This window comes from Macaca fascicularis, chromosome X (genome assembly GCF_037993035.2).
Source record: "Macaca fascicularis isolate 582-1 chromosome X, T2T-MFA8v1.1".
Taxonomy (NCBI): Eukaryota; Metazoa; Chordata; class Mammalia; order Primates; family Cercopithecidae; genus Macaca; species Macaca fascicularis.
In genome coordinates, this window is record NC_088395.1 from 130246284 (window position 1) to 130266976 (window position 20693).

Genomic DNA, 20693 nt, shown 5'->3' on the forward strand with positions numbered 1-20693 from the left:
TGTGTTCATCTACTCTTCTATGAAATCTGCCTTTTTTTGAAATTTGCCAGTGAGCCAGTGATGCCCAGTGTGAAATGGTTTAGATGGCAATAATATATTGTGCTTATATCATGCTGTATACTATTTAACCCGTCTTGTAAATTTGATTTTTGGATCTGGATATTCATTTATACCAGCTAATACAGTGTCATTGGAAATGTTGATAGCCACTACACCCAGTTGTAATTACCCATGTTTATTTGTTATGTCTTAACATTGCAAATTTACATCACAGGTTACATCACAAAGTTATGTTAATAAGATGAAGATGTATACACATGCATGCACACATGCACACACACACATGCACACCAGTCCAGAAAGCTAACTGTAGAGTGTGGTATTCACATATAAGTGAGATGAAGAGGATAATGACGGTATTAAAACAATTGTTAGCTATTGACCTTGGCAGACTGAGACATGATTTTAAGGTGATAGTATATGATAAAACAAATATCTGTTTTGATATTTGTCTTAGGATAGAGCCAGATAATGTCTGGTCAGCTGCAGCTTATTGAGGCTGACTGGGGAAATAGTAGTCTTCAAATTAGATAGCAGATACATATCCAATATGTCAACTATAATATGGTATCCAGTGTAGAGCAGCAGCCAATGCCAGTATGGTCAGACATATGAGAGGACAATATTGTAGCATTCAGGTTAAGGCAAGTCGAGACAAATGGAGACTTTTAGGGTGGGTTTATGGGCAGGATTCCAGTACCAGAATGAAGGTAGATATATTACAGCAGGAACATGTCAGACAGGATAGGATCTTTGGGTGATTCAGGTACAGGTTACAACTGAGTACTGAGTACAAGTTGGCTCTGCGGGAATAGGACATAAGCCTTTTCTTGTCTCCCTCTAACCCCTAACTAAGGGGGTTGCTAAGTTCACAAAGCGTGCTAGGTTTTCTACAGACATCAAAACTGGTCATTGAGAACTGGGACAGCCAGTATGTAGGTTTGTCAAGGTGATCACAGTTGTGGTGATGGCTCGAGTCATGTTTTGAAAGTATTGGGGAAAGTGAGTAGACAAGAAAACTAGGAAGATTGCTGAGCACCTACTATAATAAACTTAAAAATAGGAAGGGAACAGGTGGATGTTTCCCGTTTTGTAAATTCTAGTTTTTGGCAGTGTGTAGTGATGCCATATCTGTAGACTGCCCCAGCTTGCTCCTTCCCCTCTTCCTGAAAATAAGTTATTTTTGCAGTGTTGTGGCCTTAGGCCTGTTCAATTTGTCTACTTAGTTATTTTAGAAAGCCCTTTTACTTTGGCCTCCTTCCGTCCTTTATATGTATGTATGTATGTATAAAATTTTTTTTTTTTTTTTTGAGACAGAGATTTGTTCTGTTGCCCAGGCTGGAGTGCAGTGGCACGATACTGGCTCACTGTAGCCTCTACCTCCTGGGTTTAAGCAATTCTCATGTCTCAGCCTCTGGAGTAGCTGGGATTACAGGCCTGTGCCACCATGCCCAGCTAATTTTTGTATTTTTAGTAGAGATGGTATTTCTCCACATTGGCCAGGCTGGTCTGGAACTCCTGGCCTCAAGTGATCTGCCTGTCTTGGCCTCCCAAAGTGCTGGGATTACAGGCCTGAGCTACTACACCCGGCCTGTCCTTTATATTATTTTTAAAGTTTGTAAGTATAGATTTCCTACTATTAGTTAGGAAATATAGACAGGGTCATTAATCTTCCTACATATGCAGATTTCTTCCAGGCATGCCTTCTCTGGTTTACCTATTCCTGTACCAGAGCAGGGACTACCATTAGGAATTCTGTAGGACTCCATTCAGGTTTGTGTAAAAGAAAAGATATTTACGAATGATATATGTGGTAGCTGTAATGTGAGTGTGTTATCAAGAAACTTTTAGGTTAAGATTTTACTACTGGACTGAGTACACATGATCATTGCTTAGTTTGACATACTTTTCACCATGTCATTTACTTAGAATAGTATAGAATAAATTAGGGAGATTAACAGAGGGAGGACAGCCGGGCGCGGTGGCTCAAGCCTGTAATCCCAGCACTTTGGGAGGCCGAGACGGGCGGATCACGAGGTCAAGAGATCGAGACCATCCTGGCTAACACGGTGAAACCCCGTCTCTACTAAAAAATACAAAAAACTAGCCGGCCGAGGTGGCGGACGCCTGTAGTCCCAGCTACTCGGGAGGCGGAGGCAGGAGAATGGCGTGAACCCGGGAGGCGGAGCTTGCAGTGAGCTGAGATCCGGCCACTGCACTCCAGCCTGGGTGACAGCGCGAGACTCCGTCTCAAAAGAAAAAAAAAAAAAACAAAAAAAAAAAAAACAGAGGGAGGACAAATATTTTTTAGGTAAGAAGAATTTTTTTTTTTTTTTTTTGAGATGGCGTCTTGCTCCGTCGCCCAGTCTAGAGTGCAGTGGCATGATCTGGGCTCACTGCAACCTCCGCCTCCCAGGTTCAAGCGATTCTCCTGCCTCAGCCTTCCGAGTAGCTGGGATTACAGGTGTGTGCCACCATGCCTGGCTAATTTTTCTATTTTAGTAGAGATGGGGTTTCACCATGTTGGTCTTGAATTCCTGACCTCATGATCCGCCTGCCTCAGCCTCCCAAAGTGCTGGAATTACAGGTGGGAGCCACCACACCCAGCCGAATTATTTTTAAAGATTGTTACTCATCAAAGGGGCATTAGTTTTTTTCTTTTTGAAGGTAGGTATTTATATCCACATTTTGGGTTAGCTTTTCATTTTTTGCCCCATGTACATCATTTGACATAGAAATGATAGTAACTTTCCTGTTTGGATCAAATGTACTACTGCAGGAAGTAGTCTACCTTTTAGCATTCACAACCTCAAACTAAACAACAGACTTCTGTATGCTGTATCCTAAGAAAGTACATAGGCCAATAAAAGGAACATACCTTTGGGTCTTGTTGTCAGGAGCCTGTAAGAAAGTTTATGTTCCCTGCTAATCTTGAGTAGGCAAATATAATAAAGGTAATTTTATGATAGAACTCAGTTTTTGTACATTTAATTTTATATGATTATGAACATGAAATATGAATAGATTTTAGCAGCATAGTTTTGTAATTCCTCAAGTAGTTTAGGTTTTTAAACAGTTTTTTCTTTTTTCCCTCCTGAGGGAGGATCTCACTCTATTGCCCAGGCTGGAGTGCAGTGGTATGTTCTCAGCTCACTATAGCCTTGACCTCCCAGGCTCAAGAGATCCTCCCACCTCAGCCTCTCAAGTAGTTGGGACTATAGGCTTGCACCACCCTGCCCAGCTGGTAGTTCAGGTTTTAATAGAGTACATTAAAAATTAAATTTCCCCTTCATAATTTCCTTTTTTGTACTAACAATAAGATTGTAAATAAAAAATTAAAAAATTACCCACCCTGATATGTTATTGTTTTCCTTTGCTTCTTTTTTGTTGTCATTATGTCCATTTACCCACATTGGTACACAGTCATAAATAGTTTCAGTGTATGAATATTACATTAATTACATTGATGATACTATCAGTGATACTTGGTTGGATGAATTTTTAGTATTTAGAAACTTTAAAAATCATATTTCACTAGGATAGGGAGTTGGCCAGGTCAGTAATTTTTTCTGTTTCTATCAGACCTTGACACAACATTTTTTTCTTTTAAAATTATATGTACCTGTCTGGGTGCAGTGGCTCACACTTGTAATCTCAACATTCTGGGAGGTTGAGGTGGGCAGATCGCTTGACCCTAGGAGTTCAAGACTAGCCTGAGCAACATAGTGAAACCCTGTTTCTACAAAATACACAAAAATTAGCTGGGCGTGATGGTGCTCGCCTATAGTCTGGGTAGTTGGATATTTCAGTAATTTCTAATTTTAAGTGTTTGTATTATAGTGATGGTGGCGTTTTAGAAGGGTGTATACATTTCCTGGTTGTGATCCTTATATGTAGAAGTACGGGACCCTTTTGGGAGGAGTGTAAAGGGTATGGCATGTGGTGTGTGAATTTGCCAGCTTTTAGCAGTTGAATATTTCTGCATTTTTATTTTAGTGAGAGAATTAAAATACCAGCTACTTAAGTGTTCCCCTCCCCTGTTTTCTCCAGTGATATATTATTAATATATGGATTCTGAGGAACCTTCTTAGTGATGGCTTTGTTGGTAGCTTTTTATTTTTTTGTCTTGAGACCACTTGGGATTGAATTAAATACCTTTTTTTAATAGAGACGGAGTCTCACTCTGTTAACCAGGCTGGATTGCAGTGGCATGATCTTGGCACGCTGCAATCTCCGCTTCCCGAGTTCAAGCGATTCTCCCACCTCAGCCTCCCGAGTAGCTGGGACTACAGGTGCGCACCACTGCGCTCAGCTAATTTTTGTATTTTTGTTTTAGAGACGAGGTTTCATCATTTTGGCCAGACTGGTCTTGAACTCCTGACCTCGTGATCCACCCGCCTCAGCCTCCCAAAGTGTTGGGATTACAGGCGTGAGCCACCATGCCTGGCCCCTAAATTAAAGACCTTTAAAACAGTAATTGTGGCCGGGCGCGGTGGCTCAAGCCTGTAATCCCAGCACTTTGGGAGGCCGAGGCGGGTGGATCACGAGGTCAGGAGATCGAGACCATCCTGGCTAACATGGTGAAACCCCGTCTCTACTAAAAATACAAAAAACTAGCCGGGTGTGGTGGCGGGCGCCTGTAGTTCCAGCTACTCGGAGGCTGAGGCAGGAGAATGGCGTGAACCTGGGAGGCGGAGCTTGCAGTGAGCCGAGATCGCGCCACTGCACTCCAGCCTGGGTGACACAGTGCGAGACTCCGTCTCAAAAAAAAAAACAAACAAAAAACAGTAATTCTTTTAGGGGGGAAAAAATGATACCAAAGCAAGATATTAGGATGTTTTGTGTGTGTTTTTATTTTGTGGGGGGGTACTTTTGATGAATATAGGATGTCATTCTTTTTTGGAGTTGGAAAGATGCAAGCATGATCATAATTTTTACTTGCTTGTATTAATATGCTATAGTAATAGGTATCTGACAGGTGTTTCTTATTGAATTTAACTTGTAATCTAAACTTTGAGTAACAGGCCATAAACATATACTAATTATAGATAACCTGAAAAGTTATGGTGATTAAGTTTCAGCTTTTACGTCTGTTTATATTAAAAGCAGTGTTACTTGAATTTAATATTTATAATTAGAAATACACGATCATCTGCTACTTTTTAATCTAATAATTAACAGCCTTTAATGGCAGCACACTATGCATGTGAACCTAAGAAAGTAGTTTTACTTTAATATGTATTGTTTAGCTTATCTACAAACGGAGTTGCTTGGTTTTCGGTAAGGAGAAGCAGAAGCTAGTTGTTGCTGGATACGTTTTTTTTTCCCAGAAGGAAAATAGTGATTGAGACTTAATGCAAATTTTATTTCTATGCTTCATCCTCCAAAGCTGTTAGAATGTTAACTCTTTTATAGTAGGTATAGAGAATTGGTACATATGATAAAAACCTCAAAAGTTTTTTCTAGACACTAGGAGAGAGCTCCACCTTGTGATCTTTGAGCATATTTTTTAAAAAGTTAATAACCTGCAATAGTGCAGAAATTGTGTGGTGAGTTTGATTTTTAAACTGATACTTTTCTTTGAGCGTTACATGTTTTTATAGTTTTGGGTTACCCAGCTGAAGTCAAATGGTATTAAGCACATTTGAAGATACTATGAATTTGTTAATGTAAGTCTATGGGGGAAACAAATTGGATGGATGGATGGATGGATGGATGGACGGACGGACGGACGGACGGACGGATTGACAGAGTCTTACCCCATTGCCCAGGCTGGAGTGCAGTGGTGTGATCATGGTTCACTGCAGCTTCTACCTCCTGGGCTCAAGCAATCTTCCTGCCTCAGTCTCCCAAGTAGCTAGGTCTATAGGTGTGTGCCACCATGCCCGACTGATTTTTAAATGTTTTGTTGAGATAGGATCTCACTATGTTGCCCAGGCTGGTCTCGAACTCGTCAGTTTAAGACATTCTCCTGCCTCATCCTCCCAAAGCGCTGGGATCGTAACTGTGAGCCATCATGCATGGCCTGCAAATTATATTTACTTGCAGCTGTAGACATTTAAAATAAAGATGTAAGCATTCTCAGCTCTTCCTGTAGATTAAAGTTTACATTTAGAAACTACTAATCCCAACTCAATTACAAAGCAACTTTAATATTTGTAATTTTTCTTGAGCTATAATGAACTGTTTTTATGGCAAATAAGTCATTTAGAGAATGACTAGCAAACACTCAGCTCAGATACGTGGAATTTAGCGGGGGGGTTTTTTTTTTTTTTTTTTAATAGAGTCTCGCTGTGTCGCCCAGGCTGGAGTGCAGTGGTACGATCTCGGCTCACTGCAAGCTCTGCCTCCTGGGTTCACACCATTCTCCTGCCTCAGCCTCCCAAGTAGCTGGGACTACAGGCGCCCGCCACCACACCCGGCTAATTTTTTTGTATTTTTAGTAGTGACGGGGTTTCACCGCATTAGCCAGGATAGTCTCGATCTCCTGACCTTGTGATCTGCCTGCCTCGGCCTCCCAAAGTGCTGGGATTACAGCCGTGAGCCACTGTGCCCGGCCAGCATTCTTATATTTAATAATATTAAGTAGCAAGTAGGTACCTTCTAGTAGAAATAATAATCACATTTCTTAACAGGTATTAAGGACAAGGATCATTGTTCTCCTGTTCACTATTGTATTCTCATTGCCCAGCACTACATTTGGCACATGGTGGATACTTTTACTTGGTTGGATGAATTTTCGCAGTTTAGAGACTTTAAAAATATCACATTTCACTAGGATAGGGAATTGGCCATTTCAATAGTTTTTCTATCAGACCCTGACACAACATTTTTTTTTTCTTTTAAAAATATATGTACCTGGCTGGGTGCGGTGGCTCACGCCTGTAATCTCAGCACTTTGGGAGGCTGAAGTGGGTGAATTGCTTGAGCCCAGGAGTTCAAGACTAACTTGAGCAACATGGTGAAACCCTGTCTCTACAAAATAAGAAAAAATTAGCCGGGCCATGGTAATGTGTGCCTATAGTCCCAGCTACTTGGGAGGCTGAGGTGGGAGGATCACTTGAGCCTGGGGAAGTCAAGGCTGTAGTGAGTTGTGATTACCTCACTGCGTTTCCAGCCCGGGTGACAGAGTAAGACCTTGTCTGTCTGTCTGTCTGTCTCTATTTTTTATATAGATATAATACACACACGCACGCGCATCTATCTTGTCTTGAGAGATACGTCTTATATCTTTGGTTTTGCTTTTGTGTTTGCTTTGGTTTCTAATTACGAAATACATGTCAGTATAGCCTATGCTTTGCAAAATAATTTGGCCTGGGAATACTTCTTTTACAGTAGAAATTAATTTTGTGCTATTTAGAAGAATCCAGTATATCACAATATTCATTTTATTTAGTATTCTCTGCTTTTCAGAGCTTTATATTCATCACCTGTGATTCCTTAGGTGACTGTATTTATGAACTATCTTCAAAGTGTGCTTAGAAACTATATTGAAGGAAACTGTATTGAAGGAAAGCTGCAACTTTGGTTTTTATGAAATGCTCAGAGAGACAGACAGATGCAGCAAGGATCACATGACCACTTTTATTTTCATCTTGCCGTCTAGATGACCTGACCTGTTCGTTAGAATTTATTAGTTCTGTGCCTCTCCAGTTCCTTTTAAAGAAACAAAATAATTTTCTTTTATAAATAAGTTAGCATTTTAGGAGGTGAATGTGTGTCCTACATATGATGACAAACTTCAAAAAAGAAAAAGTTAGCCGGATGTGGTGAGTACCTGTAGTCCTAGCTACTCAGAAAACTGAGGTAAAAGGATCTCTTGAGCCCTGAAATTTGAGGCTACAGTGAGCTATGATTTGTGCCACTGCACTCCAGCCTGGGTGACAGAGTAAGGCCCTGTCTCAACAAAAATAAGATTTTAAAATTTATGTATGCATGCATGTATGTATGTATGTATGTATGTATGTATGTTTGAGACAAGAGTCTTGCTCTGTCACCCAGGCTGGAGTGCAGTGGCATGATCTCAGCTTACTGCAGCCTTCGCTTTCCAGCCTCAGCCTCCTCAGTAGCTGGGACTACAGGTGTGCGCCACCACACGAGGCTGATTTTTGTATTTTTAGTAGAGATGGGGTTTCGCCATGTTGGCCAGGCTGGTCTCGAACTCCTGACCTCAAGTGACCTGCCCGCCTTGGCCTCCCAAAGTGCTGGGATTGCAGGCATGAGCCACTGCGCCTGGCCAAAAACGGGATTTTAAAATCTGAGTATCTTTCAGAAAAAAATAAAGTGGTGGTATATATTATTTGATTATTCAGGATTTAATTTGTGGATTATTCATTCTTGTTTCTCGTATTGCCTCTTTTGTTATTTTGCTGTTCACAAAATATAAAATTAATATTTTGCTGTTTTAGCTTAAGTAAGTAGGAAATACAGTCTTTTGAACTTTGTATATTAAGTATTAGTAGCCATTGATGATGTTTTCTTTTTTTTTTTTTTTTTTTTTGAGACGGAGTCTCGCTCTGCCGCCCAGGCTGGAGTGCAGTGGCCAGATCTCGGCTCACTGCAAGCTCCACATCCCGGGTTCACGCCATTCTCCTGCCTCAGCCTCCCGAGTATCTGGGACTACAGGCGCCCGCCACCTCGCCCGGCTAGTTTTTTGTATTTTTTAGTAGAGACGGGGTTTCACCGTGTCAGCCAGGATGGTCTCGATCTCCTGACCTCATGATCCGCCCGTCTCGGCCTCCCAAAGTGCTGGGATTACAGGCTTGAGCCACCGCGCCCGGCCGTTGATGATGTTTTCTAGAGATACAATATTACTAAGAAAAATTGAGCTGTTTCTTGTGTGATGTCTAACCTACTGGGATAAATCATTAGGAGTTTGTCAGTATGTTATATTTGAACGTTTAATATTAATTGGATATGTTTAATCTTACCTGCTTTTTCTTTAGGTGGCCACCGAGTACTAAATTCACTTGGGAATAAAAGAAAATCATAAAAGTATAAGAGAAAGGTATACATAAGACTAAGAGCTTTAGACTTTAGCTTCAGCCTGTTTTCAACTTTCTTGTTTGCTTTTAGGTCATTTTCTCATTTAGGAAATGCATCCTTGACTTTCAAAACATAGACATAATACCCTTTCTGTCTGCCATTTTTGCATGTACTTTGGTCAGAAATGGCATTCATCTGTTGTTGATATGACATTACTGGCGTTTAAATTGATCATAAGTTCCTTGAGGGGGAGGAATAGATCAGACCTAACATTGTTTCCCCTTTCTCTTCTCAACACAGTTTGTTATCATGAAGTGGTTATTTATTTAATAAGCCAGGCTTTGGACTGTATGTTTCCAGGGCAGGAAAACCTGTTTTAAAATTATGTCTTAGGTTTTTTTTATTAGCTCCTTTTAACTGTGTGTGTATGATATCAGCGAAAGGTTGTATTTTCAGGCATCTCGTATTATGGTTTAAAGTTCTCATAGGGATTTCAGGACCAGTAAGAGTCATATCCTGTTTCTATTTAGGATGTATTAATGTATGTATACATAATGCCAGGTGGAGAATCACAAAGAAATTTAAAAACAGTTGTTTTATGAGCTTCTTTTTCCCCTATGTGTTATTACTATGGGGCTGCGAGTGTTACAACAAATCTATATCTACTAAGCAGTCAAGGTCAGGCATGGTGGCTCATGCCTTTAATCCCAGCACTTTTTAGAGGCCAAGGTGGGTGGATCACCTGAGGTCAGGAGTTTGAGACCAGACTGGCCAACATGGCAAAACCCCATCTCTACTAAAAATACAAAAATTAGCTGGGCATGGTGGCCTGCGCCAGCTTCTCGGGAGGCTGAAGTAGGATTGATTGAACCTGGGAGGCAGAGGTTGCAGTGAGCCAAGATTGCGCCACTGCACTGCAGCCTGGGTGACAGAGCGAGAATACGTCTCAAAAAACAAGCAAACAAAAAAACCCAACAAAAACAATAAGCAGTCAAATGCAAGGGAACGAAATCCTTATTTACTAAAACACATTAGTAGGCACTGGGGAATTTAGCTTTTGAGTATGGATATCCTTTCCCAATATTTTTGGTTCGTTTATAGTAGATGTCATTTTCTCCTTTTTAAAGGAATTGTCTTAGAAGAAAGAAGCAAGCCATCATTTTACCCACGTAAATATATGAATATATTTCTGACATTGAGGTGTTCCAGAAGATGATAAAGAAATGATAGCAGCTCCAGAAATACCAACTGATTTTAATCTACTACAGTAAGTGAATTATATTCTGATAATTTTTAAATACTTGTTTATTCCACAGAATGGGGAATACATTAACTTCAGTTAAATTTTCTTCTGCTTGAGAAGATCTAATATATAAAATAGTTGTATGCTTTGCAAGAGTTTATATCAGCACTCATCAAGGCTCCGTAATAATAATTATTTTGTACTTTTTTGTTGTGTTTTAAATTTATCTTTTGGTTTACATGCTGCACAGTTTATTATTTTTTGTTGTGTAGTTCTGAGTCCATACTTGGTTTTGCAATAGCAACTGTTTTGAGAGAGCATCATACATTTCTTAAAAATTAAGTTTTCTCATTAGTGAGGTATACTATGTGGTAATATTTAGGATGTAATGTCAGATTTCTGTAACAAAATGAAATGATGATTGCAGAAATAAGTTACGTGTATATTGGTCCAGAAAGTGGTTTCAACATAGGTATCCTCTTTACCCCCATCTAAAAAGCTAACTGTACTCCTTAGCTTTTATTCTAATTACTGCTTGGTTTGGAAAGATTTTGAACTACTCTATGTAACAGTGATTTTCATACTAAGGTACAGTTTCATGAGTTGCCTCAGTGAAAAGTGAACTTTTAAATTGCCCGTGAATTCCTTTATTTACCCGCCCCCCACCACTGTATTTTTTATTAGGATCTTTATGAGACCTGACTTGAAAAGATAGTTTAGTTGCTAAAAATTTTGAAAACAACAGACCAATACCTTTGTACATAATGGCAGCAGCGTCTACTTTTGATCGTATGTAGATTTTCATATTTTTAATAATTTTGTTATCTTCAGTGGAGATTATGAATCTTCTGGGACCAAATACATTCAGGTTCCCACAAAACAGCATTTTTAGTGAGGATTTTATGTATTCTAAGTCTCATCTTTGTAAAAGTTAATTATTACCTTTGTTAATATTAAATGTCTGCTGTATACAGGATGTTATATTAGATCCTGTGAGGAATTAAGTTAGTACTTCCTGCTGCCTTTATGAGTTCATATTTTAAAGACATAAAGAGAAGATTATGAAGTTTCTTATATACTTGATTAGAGACTATAAAAAAGGTTTATATTATGGACTAGACTATTGACTATTAGAATATCTCAAATAATTAGGACCTGAAATAGCATAATGAATAAAAGGGAATTGATGTTGTGGGGGTAGAACAGACCCGGTATTTGATTGGGTATGTTGGGTGGGGGGCACAGTAAAGAGGAATGGAAGATTCAGTCGTGTGATAGATGACTCAGGATGTTTCAGGTCACTGAATGGTTAATACAGTATGTTTAATAAACATAAATGTTATTTCACCTAGGTTAGTTTTGTTGTTCTTTTGATCTTAAAAACACAGGAAAGCATTGAAGAACGGCTTAGGAGAGTATTTCTTCTTTGGTTGGGAGTATTTTAGACTTTCGTTCTGATTACTCAAGCTTTCTTCGGAAAGTTTTTCAGTAAGTTACCAAACCTCTAGTGGTTCACTCTTAGCTGGGATAGCTTGGAGATGAGTATTAAGAGGATAATTGAGCCCTTGATTACTGTGGCCATTGGAACATTGTGAAGAGTAGTGATTTTCTTCAGACTTAAAGCAGTTACTTAGCTCTTTAAGAGAGCTGGTGTCCCACAAAAGGCTTGGGAAGAAATAAATATTACTTATACATCAAGATATTTTAAATTTGCTGACGAGTTGATGGGTGCAGCACACCAACACGGCACAAGTATACATATGTAACAAACCTGCACGTTGTGCACATGTACCCTACAACTTAAAGTATAATTTTAAAAAAATAAAAAAATTAAAAAAAAATAAATTTTCATTTTTTTGCAAGGCCATATAGACATGTGAGAAGATTATTGATGACAATAATCTTCTTAAGATGTAACAGGCATGAGCTTCAGGGTTAATATTATAGTAGTCATTCAGTTTTTGGTGCATTAACTCTAGGGAATGGTATTTATTACAGGCCCTTTCCTCTCAACATTGTGGGATATAGTTAGGATTGCCATCACCTTCCATACATTGTTTAAATTACTTTGTATGTAAGTGCTATGTAAATAGTAATTTTTTTCCTGCTAACGTCTTAATCATTATTTTAGATTTATGAAGTATTCCTACCTCATAGCCTCTGGGCAACTGGTTATTGTAGCAATAAAATGGAAATAGAAGAAATCTAGATTGAGAATACTAGTTTTATAAAGATAGCCTTTCACTTCAATTCCATTTATTTTAAGCAAAGCTGGTGCTAGGTTTACACATTTAGGATGGAAAAACCTTTATCTTTTATGGATGTGGCTCAATTCTAAAATCCAGTGTGACCCAAATACTAATATAAGTATGCCTTGCTTTAAGCATTTAAATGAGGGTATGTTACTACTATTTAGATAGACTCATGTTTACTCATTTGGAAAGCATCACATGTATTTATTTAAATCAGTGTGCTTCCATATGTTTGTGAGAAAATCCAGATTATACAAACTAGCCTTACCCCCACCCAGAACAAGGGACAGTTGTTTAGGACTATAGATTCATATGTTGGAGATTGTAGAGACTTTAGAGATTTAATTCTTTCCTGCATATATATTATTTATAGATGAGAAGATTGAGATTGTCACTTGTATAAGATCCACAGTTACTTAGTACCAAAACTGTTCTCCTGACTATAGCTTATCACCTCTTTACTTCATAAAGGATATTGATCACTTAGCATAATTCCCTAGTGTATTTCAAATGATTTAGTTTATAAAAAGGTTTTATAAGTACCCTTTCAGAAATACATGTTTTGTATATTGACTCACCTAGATTTATAAATACTTTTCGAGTGAGGTAGGAGAGGTCAGAGGATCCATAATCATAAAACTCACTAATAAAGTTCCTTCAATGCCTAGTATTAAAATACAGTTTTTCCGCAGCACTATGATCTTTGAAGTAGGAAATGGAACCAGCCATTACATGGAATACCACAGTTCCTAGGGTTAAATTTTAAGACCCACTGGATTAGTTTTCATACTTCGGTTAAAAATTAACAAAGATGTTTAGATATTTGTACTTTAGTTATTATTTTACTATATATAACTATAGTTATATAGTATGGTGTTTTTGGGAAACATCTTAATTACTTATAAGGCTAATATGAAGTTTTGTTAATAAGTTGACCAAGCCTTTCTTTTAGAAAATATGGGAAAAATTAGAAACTCTATATAAATTTCTAAGGAAGGTTTTTAATTCTTGCTTATCTTTTTGTCACAGGGAGTCAGAAACACATTTTTCTTCTGACACAGATTTTGAAGATATCGAAGGAAAAAACCAAAAGCAAGGCAAAGGCAAAGTATGTATCAAATATGTGACTTTATTTTGTATCCTAAGATCTCTCACACACATAAATTTAGGTTATGTCTCAGATAGTTTTATCTTTTAAAAATGACTTTTTAAGGGGGTGGGGGTTGTATGGTAAGCCTTCTGGATAAATGTGGTCCTTTTGTCTTCTAGACCAGATAGCCTTTGGGATCTATTTACACTGCTGTAAAGTTGCAAATAATAATAATAATAATAATAATAATGATGATGATGATGCATCGTTTCCAGTAGTTTATTTTGTAAAGCATAGTATGTTAAGCAGAATGCAATGTTCTGTTGGCTTTATTTTTGTTTTCCCACAAGTAATAAAATGTAAAGCAAAGTAATATATAAAATCTCTTATTCTAAAGCACTCTAAAAATGTAACATACAACCAGTTTAAGGCTAGTGGGTTACAATTGATAATAGTTTTACTCTTTATAAGTAATATGAAAGATAAAAAATTACAAAGTTAAGTTCTGAGTCAATATAATGTAAGTTTAGAGTGTGAGTGGGTTAGCGGTTAGCCTGAGCTGCAGATAACTTGGTGAATGGTTAAATTATTTTGTTGTTTTGGAAAGTACATTTGACTCTGCATGTGTGTAAATACATTATGCAAAAGATAACTTGTTTTTGTTGTTCAGCATTTGTTTTTCAAAATGAATTTTGGATTTATATTGTCTCATGACATACTTTGAAAAAGTCTTAACAATACAGAAGTTTACGATGACCAAAGTGAAATTTTTCCATAACCCTATCACCCGGAGGTAATTTATTCTTTAAACATTTTGATGCACATACTTTTATTCATACACCCGTGTATAAACATGATTATAACATTTTAAGTGGAGTCATAATATGCAGTTTAACGTGCTTTTAAAACTCAATGTTATGTTGTCAACAACTTTCCCATAAGTGAATGTAAAACTCTGTAACTTATTTTTTTTTAATTTTTAACTTTATTTGTTTTTTTGGAGATGGGGTCTCTCTATGTTGCCTAGACCAGAGTGCAGTGACTATTCACTGGCACAGTCATGGCACACTACAGCCTCAAACTCTTGGGCTAAAGGAGTTATCCTGCCTCAGCCTCTTGACTGGACTACAGGCACCACAGGCCTGTGCCACAATGCCTGGCTTCTCTGTAATTTCTATTATTTTTTATTTTTGTAGAGATGAGATTTCACTATGTTCCCCAGGCAGGTCCTGTACTACTGGGCTCAAGCAGTCCTCCTGCCGCAGCCTCCCAAAGTGCTGGGATTTACAGGTGTGAGCCACCGTGCCCAGCCATTCTCTTTTGATTTCTAATTGTGGCACAGCATCACATTTAATGTATGGAACATAATTTTTAATGCTTGGAATATTTTTTGAGTGCTCATAATTCATGTGTTTCATAATTTTGTGTGCTCTCTTATTTCCTTAAAAAGATTTGAGAGAGAGATATGAATAGAAATGTTAACGGCTATTCAAAGATAACCTTAATTCTGTTGGATAGCATACATTAATTTATTAGAAAATCATTTTTTCCCCCCATTAACCTACTTTTGCTTTTGATTTAATTTACAAGTTTGGATAAGATTCTTGGTGGCGCCTGAGTAGAGGACTCTGAAGTTTTTGTGCCACAGTTTGGTTAAGGTTGTATAGCTACTACTGTGGGTGAGGTGTTGGGACAGATCAAGGATTTATTATAATAATAGCAACTGCATTTTGACACTATACTATGTATGTTCCATGTGTTGTGCTAACAGTTTCACATGTTTATCTAATATTTGAACAACTGCGTAGATGAGAAAACACCATTATTTTATAGGTAGGAAACTGAAGTCCAGAAAAGCCTAATGGTTAAAGGATTTGAGCTCAGGTCTGTGCCCTTAACCCTGTATACTATACTACCTCCTAAAGTCTTTATGTAGAAATTTTTTTCTCTCCAAGATTGTACACAGGTTAGGATATTTGCTTTTTGTATATTGCTTCCTTTGTGTTATCACTCCTTGCACATTTTTTTTTTCTAGCACAGCATACCCATTCTGCCATTTTAATTGTCCCAATTAGTTTTTCATACTGACAGGGACTATTGAGGCATTTGATAGATAAACTGCAAATATATAGCTCCATGTTAATTAATGTTTTATTTTTTACTAGTCTACTCTGTTGTAGTTGATCTTTTCTTTCAACCTTATCTCTGAAAATCCCTTTACTGGGGACAAAAGCCTTTCATTGTACAATTAGGAATTAATGAATTAGGTTCACAGAGACTGAATCTCATTTACAGAATATAGCAATCCCCCTTATTCTCAGGGATACATTCTAAAACCCTAAAACCCCTAGTGGATGCCTGAAACTGCGGATAGTACTAAACCTTGCATATACTACATTTTTTCAATATAGTAACCAAAATGGCTAATAAGTGACTAATGAGCTGCGGGGATATGCTGGACAAAGAGATGATTCACGTCCTGGGTGGGATACGGCAGGATGATGAGTGATTCTATCATGCTACTCAGAATGGCGTGCAATTTAAAACTTTTGAACTGTTTATTTCTGGAATTTCCTACTGAGTATTTTTGGACTGCAGCAGACCAAGGGTAACTGAAATTGAATAAAGTAAAACCCAGGGGAGGACTACTGTATTGCAAATTAACAAGTAATATGTTTCAGGTGTTGGGAAGGGGTTTAAAGTAACTGTTAAGAGTTGAGTAGTTTTGCACTCTTGGAGGAAGAAGGGACCCTCTAAGGAATAAAGTACGTAAATACCACAGGCTTTCAGTGGAAAGAAATTTGTAGGCATGGCTATAGATCAGAGGTCCACAATCTATGGCTTGTTTTTGTACTGTCCAGGAGCTAAGAATAGTTTATATATATTTTATTTTTTATAGAGATGGGGTCTCGCTCTGTTGACCAGACTTGTCTTGAACTCCTGGCCTTAAGCAATCTTCCCATCTCAGCCTCCCAAAGTATGGGGATTACAGGTGGGAGCCACCACTCCTGGTCCTGTTTTAATATTTATTTATTTATTTATTTATTTTTCGAGATGGAGTCTCGCTCTGTGCCCAGGCTGGAGTGCAGTGGCGTGATCTCGGCTCACTGCAGCCTCCGCCTCCTGGGTTCCAGCAATTTTCCTGCCTCAGCCTCCATTGTAGCTGGGACTACAGGCGTACGCCACCATGCCTGGCTAATTTTTTGTATTTTAGTAGAGACAGGGTTTCACCGTGTTGCCCAGGCTGGTCTCGAACTTCTGAGCTCAGGCAATCCGCTCACCTCGGCCTCCAAAAGTGCTAGGATTACAGGTGTGAGCCACCATGCTGGGCTGTTTTTATATTTTTAAATAGTTTTAAAAATAAAGAATATGCTACAGAGACTGTATGTGGCCCACAAAGCCTAACATATTTACTATCCAGTACTTTACAGAAAGTTGGCCAATGCTTGCTCTCTAGATCGTAGAGATGTGTTGGTCTAAAAGAGACCTTTAAGAAATCACCAAATCCAGGGGTCAGAATACCTTTCTGTAAAGTATTTTAATTCAACCCTGACATTTGAGAAATGAGGACTCCAAGTTAGGAATTGGCTTGTTTTCCTAAAGTATAAGAGCTGTGGGAGGTATTTTTATAGCTTAGGCATATAGGGAACCCTTTCCCTGATTTTTTTGATGCCCCCCCCCCCCCCCCAAATACTGACAACTTTTGTTATAATGGGCTTCATTTCCATAGTTTTCATTAATTGAATTTTCATGATGACTAAATGTTGGAGGGAGGCCTAAAACAAGAATGAGATTGATAAACCTACTCCCAATGTTCAGAATTCCTTGTTCAGAGCACTGCAATGATTTCTAAGACTAACAATGCAAATGAAATGTTGAACTGAGTATAAGGTACATACTTGATAACGAGTTTGGTTATTCTTGCTGCCCACTTCAGTCTGCATCCAAAAGCTGCATACGGGAGTAATAAAACTTGGAGACAACTACCTTGATTTTCTATGCCCTTGAGATTTCTCTGATTATACTTGAGAGAGATTTTTGCAGTGTTTTTCAAACTTTGTTGATATTTTGAGGGCTTTTAAGTCTGTGATTTTATATTACTTTTCAATAGATTCAAATCTGTATTTTTTGTCATTGTTTCTGTTGGTCTTCCTACCAGATTAAGATTCATGTAACATTTACTGAACTCCTTTTGACATAATTTTTTCATTTTACAGTGATAATAATAGCTGACACTTTTTGACTTTATTAAATGCTGGTATGTTGCTAAGTACTTTGTGTCTTCATTATCACAGCAACCCTATGAGGTAGGCACAGTTTTATCCTCACTTTACAAATTAGAAAAACATCACTGAAACACAGTGTGGTTAAGTAATTTGCCTAATGTCACTCAGCTAATTGTAGCAGAAATTTGCACCCACAGAGTCTGTCTGTCTGCAGAGGCTATGCTTCTAACTACTATGTCGTGTGAGACATGGTAGTATACTTGAAAAAATGGGCACCACAAAGAGGCTGTCACAGTTATATTATTTTGTTATAAGTGGATGGAATTCTTTAGGGCAAGTTTAAGCATGTTATAATTATGTACCCTATCAGCTACTTCTACTGTAGCTGTGTTTTGAACTCTCAAGGATAGTGATGTAACTTAACCACCTCGTATTTTTTTTGCAGACTTGTAAAAAAGGCAAAAAGGGCCCAGCAGAAAAGGGCAAAGGTGGAAATGGAGGAGGAAAACCTCCTTCTGGTCCAAACCGAATGAATGGTCATCACCAACAGAATGGAGTGGAAAACATGATGTTGTTTGAAGTTGTTAAAATGGGCAAGAGTGCTATGCAGGTAAGATTTATGTTGTTCTTCCCAGTTCATTTGTACATTTTAAACTTTAATGAGTTTATTATATAGAGTGTAGCTCTGATTTTTTCTAACTGCATTTTAAACATACACTACTTATTAGAAAAAAGCAACAAAATCAGAAAACTCTTGGGATGTATTTCTTCATATATAAGACTTTTATGCTGTGTCTTGATTCATTTTCCACTGCATTTTTTTTTCTTTTTTCTTTTCTTTTCTTATTTATTTTACTTTATTTTTTTGAGGCAGAGTCTTGCTCTGTTGCCCAGGCTGGAGTACAGTGGCAAAATCTCGGCTCACCACAACCTCCACCTCCTGGGTTCAAGCGATTCTCCTGCCTCAGCCTCCCAAGTAGCTGGGGTTACAGGTACAAACCACCATGCCTGACTAGTGTGTGTTTTTTTTTCTTTTTTTTTTTTTGTGGGTATTTTCAGTAGAGACAGGATTTCACCATGTTGGCCAGGCTTGTCTCGAACTGCTGGCCTCAAGTAATCTGTCCTCCTTGGACTCCCAAAGTGCTGGGATTACAGATGTAAGCCACCATGCCCAGCCCATTATTATTTTATTATTATTTTTTTGAGGTGGAGTCTCACTCTGTTGCCCAGGCTGGAGTGCAGTGGCGCGATCTCTGCTCACTGCAACCTCTACCTCCTGGGTTCAGGCGATTCTCCTGCCTCAGCCTCCCGAGTAGCTGGGATTACAGGTGCCTGCCACCATGGCTGGCTAATTTTTGTTTTTTAGTAGAGACGTGGTTTCACCATGTTGGTCATGCTGGTCTCAAACTCCCGACCTCAAGTAATCCACCTTGCTCGGCCTTCCAAAGTGCTGGGATTACAGACGTGAGCCACCGTGCCCAGCCCCAACCCATTATTTTTTTTAATGGCATAAGGTAAAATACAATTTGGTCAAAAATATGCTGATGTAAACCATGGCTATGAGGTCTCAGTTTTCCCTGAATTTATATAGATGCCATTAAAATACGAAGTCTTCTACCTATATGGAATTCCTGATTGAGTGACCTAATATAATTACTATCCACTTTAGTGAATTTAATTAATCTGGTTACTGTTGTCTATTATAAATTTTATTATTTGTGCTTGTTTCTTAATAAAAAGTTGGAGGCATATTAATGTCAAATCATTCGAATTATGTTTTCTCTGCATACTTTTATGACAATAGAAGCATTTAGGCTTTATAATGTTGGCTAAGCCCATATGATTTTAAAAAGTGGAATAAATGCTATACTCAGGGAATATATATGCTTAATAAAGTTTTAATTTAATTTATAAAAGCTACAGGAAATAGTTTTTTTTGTTGTTTAATTTCAACTTTTAGATACAGGGGTTACATATACAGGTTTATTACGTGAGTATATTGCACCTAGGAAATGAGTGTAGTATCCAGTGGGTAGTTTTTCAGTCCCCACCCCCCACCCCCAGTAGTCCGCAGTGTCTATGTTTCCCACATTTGTGTCCACGTGTGCTTAATATTTAGCTTCCGCTTACAAGTGAGAACATGTGGTATTTGGTTTTCTGTTCCTGCGTTAATTCACTTAGGATTATTGCCTCCAGCTCTGCCCATGTTGCTGTGAAAGACACAATTGCATTCTTTTTTATGACTGTGAGGAATAGTATTTCTTCATAGAAACAACTTTAATCAGTGATGGGTGCACATGAATGGTTTTCTGAGAACTATCCATTCAGGCTTTTTGTTAATAAAAATTGACACAAAAACCTTGTTTAGAAATACAGAATTAGCTTAATATGTGTGGTTTTGTAAATAAAATGTATCAAATGAGACTAATAAAGAACAGTTTTACATGTAAAATGTGAAAATACTTGTTAATTGTTTGAGCTTTCACCAATTTTACGGAGCAAAGAACTTAAAAGGTGCCAGATTTATTCATACCATTCTAATGCACCTTTTTAAATCCGTTTATTAATGTTTGCTTGTATACCATGATTAGAGTGTGGATTCTTTTTCTTGTTTAATGTTTTAAATTACTGTTTTGAATATGTTTGACTTTTAAAAAATAATGTCTTATTATATTACTGTGCTATGGTTTATTTAATCATTTCCCAATTTTAAAAATTACCTTTCTCTCTCTAGTTCTCCTTTTGGGTTATTTTTATCAAGAGAATAAATTATTTCAGTTACATTATATTGCATTTCATTACTTTCCTTCTTATTTTTATATTATACATTTTCTCTA

At 37.8% G+C, this 20693-nt stretch overlaps 1 protein-coding gene across 22 annotated transcripts in view; it reads left to right on the forward strand.

The window, feature by feature from the left end:
- STAG2 (STAG2 cohesin complex component) overlaps positions 1–20693 on the forward strand; it is a 139805-nt gene that overhangs the window by 50242 nt on the left and 68870 nt on the right. For 9 of the 22 annotated variants that reach the window (XM_005594512.4, XM_005594516.4, XM_015443782.3 and 6 more), the window contains 3 exons: positions 10173–10312; positions 13570–13648; positions 18302–18466. In XM_005594512.4, coding sequence (XP_005594569.1) covers positions 10269–10312; positions 13570–13648; positions 18302–18466 — 288 coding nt within the window. In that variant the 5' untranslated portion in view covers positions 10173–10268. Of the gene's footprint in view, positions 1–9005; positions 9068–10172; positions 10313–13569; positions 13649–14300; positions 14424–18301; positions 18467–20693 lie in introns of all 22 variants that reach the window. The other 13 variants (XM_005594515.4, XM_074029208.1, XM_015443781.3 and 10 more) reach the window with 3 other exon arrangements.